Consider the following 9,163-nt stretch of genomic DNA (forward strand, 5'->3'; position numbering starts at 1 on the left):
CTCTTTGGGAAATGTAGTTTATTTTGTGGCTTATGGTTATATACAAAAGGAGTTTTCAGCCAAATAAATTTTCACTTGTGTAATATGTACACTATAGACCTCTTAAATTACTGCGATTACAGTAACCCTTTTTTATTATTCAAACTATAATTTGGATTCTGGTTTAAATTTAAATCCTGAAATTTAACTATTATAACTTCAAAAATTGCACCACCTGCAAAAAACAAATGGAAAACACAAAATTTGGTTATTGGAGGCTTTAGTAATGCTTGAGGTCATTACTGACAGTTGGTTTCTCAACACATAATACAACAATTCTATGCACCAACCAAAAGCAGTTTCCACAAAAGTTCCTCAGGTTCTTCAAGATGAACAAAGAGCGGAAAGGCTTGGATACATGTAAGGCTGCTGTTGAGATAGCAGCATGTGATCTGTTCAGATGGTGAGGTACTCCTTTAACTTGTCCATAATCACTGGCATTCTGTCCATGGGTATTAGAGACACGGTGCGGAAGGGTTTCATAGGTACATCATCGAACGACCATCGTCCTGCGAGACATGAATCGGCCTCCTCCTGGACAGAGTAGTTAAACTTCGCCACGGCTTGCTGCATAAAGAACAAAGGCATGAAGATTAGTGGTCACATGATCATTCTGTTGAACACGATTGCATACTTCTGTGCACTGAACATACCTCATAAAAGAACTCCTCCTCTGCATTGACAAACATGAGCTCCTCTTTTGGAGGCCCTCTAGCAGGGATGGTCTTCTTGGCCTCCTGGCATGTTTTACTGATCAGCAGACAGTACTGACATTTCCCACCTGGCTTATTGGTCTTTTGTGCCTCAGCCATCTCATCTCTGTGCAAACAGGCAACATATTAATGCCCCTTTACATAGTACAGACAAAACAGCTAACTACAGAATTGGTTTAGTGTGCTCACTTTGGGTCAAATTTAAGGTAGAGGTGGATTTAAATTCAGCTAGTTTCCTATACAAGGATTAACAGTACTCTTGAATTTGGTGATTCACCATTGAAAATCATTTTTAGTCCAGGCCTAATCTGAGTCTCGGAAACTAGCCTTTTGTTTAAAGTCAATGGGAATCAGACATCAAAACATTCTTCTTCCAGACCTTGATGCATTTCAAAGTATAATGCTGTACAAGGGCCTCAATGCTGAGACCCTCTATGGTATACAAATGTAAATGTGTAGATGCTGTATAAGTTTCAGAGTGTTTTGCTCGATGATGGGGGGAGGGAGAGGTGAAATGATATTGGTTAATATAGTTTTTCCGCACCTGCTGGGTTTTAGAGAAAAAGTCACTTCAATTCAAGATTACAGGAAGACAAATGTTTTTTTTTTTAAATGGTATAGTGTGATGAATTTGCTTAATTCGACCAGAGTCGTGACTAACAAGGTAAAAACATTTCAGATCGACTAAGATTGCTTAAAGGTAAATTCCACAGTTTTTTCAAAATTTCTGCATAAATAAATCATTAAAATGTAAACATCATTCAGAGGAGCTTGATATGAAAAATGGTTCACTGCAGAGAAACAAAGTCAGGACTGGTGACAGGAACCAGATGTCTTTAAAGCTCCTTCAGAGAAATTTACCACTACATGAAATATCTGAAAACATATTTTATCAAAACCATTAATGGTGAAGAGGTACATGCAGTGCATTGTAAGGCACAACAGTCCCCAAAGAAACCCTGTTTTTTTCTGATTTACCTCATTTTACCATCACCTTCACATACAAAAACTCAGAAGACATTTTTGTTCAGTGGTGGTTTTGGATAGTAAATGAAATGGCTATATTTGTGCTGTAGACATTGTGATCCCTGATTTCACATCACCACCACTGCTAGGAAATCTAAATTGGCAAGTTTCTTTAGAACAGAGCATTCGCATGAAACCAATCTGAAAGACTACTTACATCTTAACAATTTAATTACGCAGATTTTGGGAAAAATCAGTGGAATTCCAAATTAAAATCAACAGGTTAGGTCGGTGAAGATTATACAACATTTAGTTCGGCCAGGCAAGCTGACTGAGAAGCGTTCTAACCGTGCTGTTATTTTGCCATAACAGCATGTTTTTTTTTTTCAGAAACAACTTTGACAGCTGTAGGAGATGCTCAAGCCATTTGAACGTTTTTACTTATTACTTTGCCACAAACAGAAAATGGATACTTTTAAGATCACATTTGATCGACAGCCAATTTGGTCAGACTCTGAAGATGAGGTGACACTAAATTCCCAAACTCATCCCCACTGAGCAGCTTTTCAGTCGGCAGCTGTGATAGAAGAACACCTAAACAACCTGGAATTAGCCAGACATGAACCGAATACCATTCGCCAAACAAAATGGGCTGTAAAACGAGTTTAATGTATTTGTCTGTGTAAGCAGCTGGAGAACGAACTGCTGGCTGTGCAGCAAGTGAGTGGAGTTCGTTATTCTGACGTAGCAACAAGCTGCTTGTTAAGGAACTATAATTTGACAATCTTAACGTTAGGATGCTTTAAAGTCATGGATAAACAGTCAATCTCAAGTCTCAGTGTGGCTTCAGTTTTGTTGAGTGAAGCTGCTGTTATTTGTCAGGACTCTGTGCTGGGAAATCAGCAGACCTGTCTGGTGTGAAGTGACCCAAATCCTCCACATTGTTATGCAAGTCTTACTGAGCCACGTGATAGAATTAGAGTTGCATGCTGACACGCTTAATACCAGCACAACAACAACAACAACCCAATTCATTGCCCAGGGTTATTCTGTCTTTTTCCAGAATCAAAGCAAAACATCTTCCAAAAATGCCAAGATTTTAAAAATAAGTAAAAGCTAATAAGGATCAATAAACAATTATCATTTGTAAATCAATAACTGAGGTCTTAGTGAGGCTCATGTAACTTTAACAGAAGGAATCATTACAAAGACAGGTTCACAAAGTCCATATTGGCATGTGGAATAGCAAAACCTCCAGACTGATCCTGATATTAATACTGTTATTGCAGTTCTGGGTTCCAAGTTTTTTTTAAGCCTGGATAAACAGAAGCCCCCTTGTGGTATGCAAAGGAACCGTTTCTTTTAAGAGCGTAAATCTCTGTCCTCACAAGTATTCAGTTCTTTAGAAACAAGTCAATGCAATATAAAATTTCAAACATGAATCCATTTTTATAGCCAATTACTGATCATTCCTGTTGAATCACCACCCTTTAATCAATGCATAACGGTACTATTTTACACTCTCAGTGTTCAAGCATCCATGGCCGAGAATACTCACAGAAGTTGTCTGTAGAGTGGCAGGGCGATCTGCGGGGGAACGTTGATAAAACGTTCACTGAGCAGCAGTCCGACAGCCTGAGACGTGTCGTGCAGAACTTTCTCAAACTGCTCCAGCCCGGCTGCCGAGCACAGCTTTTCACACTGTCCCAAAACCAGCTCCTTAATCTGCTCCACACACTCCATTCCCTGTTCAATATATACATTTATCATTATTAAGAAGAAAAAAATCTAACGATCACAAAACATGAGTAGAACCCAGCAGAGGCTAATAATGCAGCATAAGAGACAACGGGACATAATGTGGCTCATATTTTTGGTGACCTTCTCATGTTGCAATAATTTCATAAAGTTAGTTTTAACAGTTATTAGACATACTTCTCAAGACTCCCTCTGAAGTCTGTTTAAAAAAAAAGCTTTTCTGGTTCAAACATCAAACATGGTATTGTACTGAATTAGATTACTGTATTATGGAATTAAACAGCAATTTGAAATCGTGATTTAAAACATGCATCACTGGTTTGAACATTGCTTTGCCGTACGTTTCAAAGTGGGCACATCAGGTGAAATCAGCGAACAAGACTGTCATACTGTTCTGAACATGCCTTTTTCTTTCCCCCCACAAGTTGTTGGGGGTAGTATTCATGATTGGGTTCCCTCATTTCATACAGAAAATAAAAACTATATGAATTATCACTAATACTTTATGAATAAACACTTTCTTCATAAATGATAACGAACCTAATTAAAGTAGAACTGTAATAAAATTACTTTCACCTGAAAGCCTACATATTTCTAAACAAATTCAGTTTTCTTTATTTTGGCATATTACAGATGACCCTTACATGAAAATATATTTAAGTAACTTCCACAAGAGTGGGTTCTAGGTGTTTTCAGTTTTGGATTTTCACAATGCATAGAATTTTGCCAGCAGATCACTACTGTGCAATGTTTCAAGTGTTTCAAACTGTTTTTCCAAAGGTATTTGTCTGACAGCTTCATTACTCTAATCACTACAGAATTGGTTCAGTTGTGCCCCCCTCCCTTCTACACAGTATAAAACATACTTTAAACAAAGGTTTGTGGTGATACATATAATGCCATAGGTAATGTGACATCTTTTTATAGTACACTGTGCTGTTATTGTACCTTCTTCTCGGTCAGATTTACGATGCTGATGAACCCATACACTTCATCTGGATCCTCATCATCACTGTCATCCGGCACTTCTGATTGCTGAAACCAGACACACAGCAAGTCACAGATTAAACCACTTGATTGCTTCACATGACATCACAGAGAAAACTGCCTTATTGTCCCACCTGCTGTGTATATTTGGCATGTTTCAGTTACTGTGTCATATTTATTACTGTTTTTATTTACTTTATCATCAACTTTTACTTTTTAGTTGCAGAGTTACCGCTTTACATTTTCTATTCTTTTATTATCATTAATTATGCTTATTTATTTTTACCCCTGTTTGCTCAACTCAAGTCAAAGTTTATTTATGCAGCCCTTTTTACAACAGCCGTTGTCACAAAGCAGTTTACAGAAAAGTCCGGGTCCAAGCCCCCATGAGCGTCGCCAATGGCTACAGTGGCAAGGAAAAACTCACAAAGAGCAAGAGGAAGAAACCTTGAGAGGGACCAAGACTCAAAAGGGGAACCCATCCTCCTCTGGTTGAAACTGGACAGCAAAACAATATTTTAAAAGAGCAATATGGGCAGAGAATAAGGTTTTAACATTAGTATAAAAAAATAAAATACACTATTACACACAAATTACTATTAATTTTACATTTCTTTACATTATTATTATTCTTTTTATTCCTATTTTATTGTTATTACTACTACTTTGTAAAGCATTTGATATGTTTTTTTACAATCCCTGATTTCTGTATTGGCTCGACTGCATTATAAATGAGGGTCACCCTCTGTACTCACTGATTGATATGATTGATGCATTTTCCTCTTGAGGATTAACATTTTGTGTATTCTAAATGATAGAAATATTTTACAATCGGTACTTTTACTGTTAACTGACAAGCTCAAAAAATAAATGTTTAACAGCTAAAGTCATTAGGCAGTGATTTTTCTTTTCAGAAGGTTCAGGTTGATCAAGAGTTTTATGCAGCGTTCTTTACTCCACTCTCACTGAGCTCTGCAGTTGTAGGTCCTTTGAAACAAACGTTGGCCTATTTGTGGTTTCCTTCCTATTATTTTGCACACTTTTACTAATTTCTAGATTTGTATGGTTATCTTCTGTGGTATGTTTTTTAGTCTCTATTCTCACACACTGTCCAGTCACTGAAACTGAAGAACAAGATCCTCAAACTGAGTTTTGTGCTTGTTAGAGATTTTTTTCATTTGTTTATGTTTGGAGCTTCCAGAATAGTTGCACAAGCTGCATATATGATTTCACAATAAAAATACTCATTATGAAATATATACATATAAATTTGTAATCTAAAAATTGTTAAGAACTTTCAAGGGAATTGAACATGCTTGTATACACAAGGCAACTGTATACATGGAATCTGCAATTTAGGCAGAACTGTAATCTAAACATTTTTCCTTAAAACACTTTCCAGTTTTCAGTACTTTCACATGCTTATAAAATAATGCTTACTTTCCATATAGAAACTTGGCACAGAACTGCATCTACTTTCGGGTTCAAGTTGATCTTGCACAACCACAAGCATAAATGACATCCCACACTGAGGTTGTTATGTTTTGTAAATTATAATTTTATAACAAATGAATTATTTACCTATTAGTTTGAAACAGTATTCTCACTGTACCAGTATGTATCTTCCTGTACATGACATGAACCATTATCCACAATATTTAAACAAATGTAGAGCACAAACAATGACTGCCACTGGCTTGCTCAGGGGGGCTTGGACCCAGATTTTTCTAAAGCTGCTTTGTGACAACGCCTGCTGTAAAAAGTGCTATATAAATAAACTTTGACTTGATTCGTCAAGATAAAGTCCTACAAGAGTCCTATTAAGTTACATGCGCTCTGTTCTTAATCAGGTCTGTAGAAAGTAGAAATAACAGCTTGATGCACTATTGTTAATTACTCAGAAATTCTGCTATCCTTTTCTCTGGTCATTTATTAAAGTCAGCGTGAATGGGTAATCGCAACACAAAAACATGTATTTCACAAAAACACAAAATGTTGGACTAATTTACTTTAAAAGTTGACTTGTTACACCAAACCCTGTAACACAGATCTCTTCCAAAAGGTTTTCTCACCCTGATCACGCTGCCTATGTGATTCTGTTGAATGATGAGATCAGTCAGCTCAGAGGTGTTTACATGCGCCTTCAGAAAAAGCTGTTGGGGGAAGAGACATATGTTTACATCATAAATATCATTACGGGCCACTGTATTAGAGAAGGCCAGGTAAACAGCTTTATGTATCTACTTCCTGAGCCATCTTTGACTAAACAATTTATAACTATGCCACATACCTGTTGGAGCAGCTTCTTAATTCCATTAAAGTCGTTGTCGGATATCGTGTGTGCTTCGAAATCCACGACGACCTCCTAGAAAATGGCACACATAACGTTACACATCAGCAAGAAAGAAATGTTATAATTACGACAACTAACACAGCCTAGGTATCACTACCTGCTCAGCGGTGGCAGCCAGCAGACCAGGTAGCTAACCTAGCTAGCTTGTCAACATCAGACACAAGACTGAAGGCAGCTTCTTGTTCGAATTTCCCCGGTCTACCTTAAATGCTGCCGCACATACATACTGCAGGAGAACGTAACTGCTGCACCATTTAAGGTGGACCGGGGAAATTCGAATAAAAAGCTGGCGAATAGGAAACCAGCTTCACCTTCGTACGTGAGGCCGAGGTACACATGACCCGAAACACGTTGAGTAACTTGACTTACCTCGTTTATTTCTTCTTCTGAGTTCTCGCTCTCCTCTTCTCCGGACTCCTCTAACCCCTCATCCGAGCTGTCATCACTCTGTTCAGGGTTTTCTCCGACTCCAACCGCTCGCCGTTTCGCAGACGAGGCCATGCTGCCGCTCTCAGAGACACAGCGCGCTGGTGAGAGGGGAAGTGACGCACAGGCCGGGTTATATGGGAGACTTTAATGTGCAGGAAACTGAACGCTGTTTCCGCCATTACGGCTCCAACTGTACCAAAGCGTCGAAGGAGCTGCACCACATCAGTAGAGCCCACATGGTTCCCTTTGCTTTAGCTGAAATAAGATTGTTTTTTTTTTTCTTATTATTTTGCAAACAAAATACAAACAATAATGGCAGTAACAGTTACTGTGTTCACATATTTACATAACACAAACCGAGCTCAGTCAGCAAATTTAAACACAAAAATAATATTAATAAGCAAAATGAATGAATGAATGAATGGAGGGGGTAAAGGTGAGACAAAAACATCTTTCTAGGGTTTGTCTATCAAACAAGACACATAAGTTAATGTGCAGTTTTTCCTTTTCATGTACTCTGAACTTCTGAAGAAATACATGAGCTCCTTGTGGAATATGCAGACAGATGATATTGTTTTCATATACCTACTTCATGTATAAAAGATTTGTCAACAGCAAAATAACATTAATAAGCATTTCAGAATCAGAAAGGTGTTCAATTTATAATTCGACTCTGTAAAATCACTTAGACTAAAAACCTTTAATATGACCAATAATGTAAATCACCCCAAAAGGTTGTAGAGTATTTACAGGAAACAAATAAATATTTTGTTTCAAAACTGTCTATACTGAAAGTGCAAACAATTCATCCAAATTAAATCTTTGTCCCAAACTTTTGTAGTTGAATACGGTCCATTTATTATCTTGAAGAACAGAGGCCATTCTTGGGGGGATGACACAGCCCAAAGAATGAATGAATATAAAATAGACGTATGTGCCTATGATTTACCCCATCAGAGTAGATCCGGGTACTGTCAAGAACAGATTTTGTTTAGAGTTTATAAGCTGCCTTAGAAACCAGCCTTCATGAATACGGCAAAAAGTAAACTGTGCCTGTCCTGCCACAGATATAAATCTCGAATATTGTACTTTTATAATGCTCAATACTCTAACAAACTGATAATATAAACATTTCATAAACATACAGTATTAAGGCATACTATATTAAACAAGATACATTTTTACTGTTAAGAGTGTTATTTATTTATTTATTTATTTATTTATTTTGTGTATTGAAATTGGGAACCACCAAACCAAGCTGTGTTTTTTGTGAATCTTTAGAGGAGCTGGGTGTGCTGAGAGGGTTGCAGCTTTCCCAGAGTTCAGATTTGTTTTCTAAATAAAAGAACTGAACTTTAAAACAATTTTATCACAGCATAGACCTATGTGTGCTTGTTTAAGATGGAGTTTGTATTTTTATTCAATGTTATATTCACATATTTTCTGCAGAAGCCATGCACTAATTAAAGTACTGCTGTACAATTTGATCTTATATAACTGAATTGTATCATAATATCATAATATAGCATTGATAAAAAAAAAATCATAGAAAACATTAAGGGTTTCTGTTGGTTCCTGGTGGTGTCACTAATGGTCACTATGTATTTTGTGTTTTCCTGATGGGTTAAAATTACAGTGTAAAGTATTCTAATGGTTTAACAGGTGTTCTGCAAGTGATTCCAGATGCATTTGATGGTTTCCTAATGGGATCTAAAGGTGTTCTACCGCAGTGTTTCTCGACCCTGGTGCTGGATGCCCATTGGCTTGCTCTTTTTAGTGTTTTCCCTGCTTCCAACACACCTGATCTACCTAATCAGCTCATTAACAGCCCGTTATTGAGTTGAAATGGCAGTAAAAGCACTACAATGTGCTTTATGGCCACGCCCACAAATAATACATAGAAGAAGAATCTGAAAAA

General features: G+C 37.2%; 1 protein-coding gene across 1 annotated transcript; it reads right to left on the reverse strand.

The window, feature by feature from the left end:
* Window position 1: 1 nt before the first annotated feature.
* LOC118809106 (BRCA2 and CDKN1A interacting protein) lies at window positions 2–7,353 on the reverse strand. The gene is made up of 7 exons (XM_036572092.1): window positions 7,186–7,353; window positions 6,754–6,828; window positions 6,536–6,616; window positions 4,425–4,511; window positions 3,277–3,464; window positions 693–858; window positions 2–606 (listed from the first exon to the last, which is right to left on the reverse strand). Exons 1-7 carry the CDS (start codon window positions 7,315–7,317, stop codon window positions 436–438), a joined length of 900 nt encoding a protein of 299 aa, XP_036427985.1. The 5' UTR covers window positions 7,318–7,353; the 3' UTR covers window positions 2–435.
* Window positions 7,354–9,163: the final 1,810 nt, after the last annotated feature.

The sequence above is a fragment of the Colossoma macropomum genome, unplaced genomic scaffold, assembly GCF_904425465.1.
Source record: "Colossoma macropomum unplaced genomic scaffold, Colossoma_macropomum, whole genome shotgun sequence".
NCBI classification, from domain to species: domain Eukaryota; kingdom Metazoa; phylum Chordata; class Actinopteri; order Characiformes; family Serrasalmidae; genus Colossoma; species Colossoma macropomum.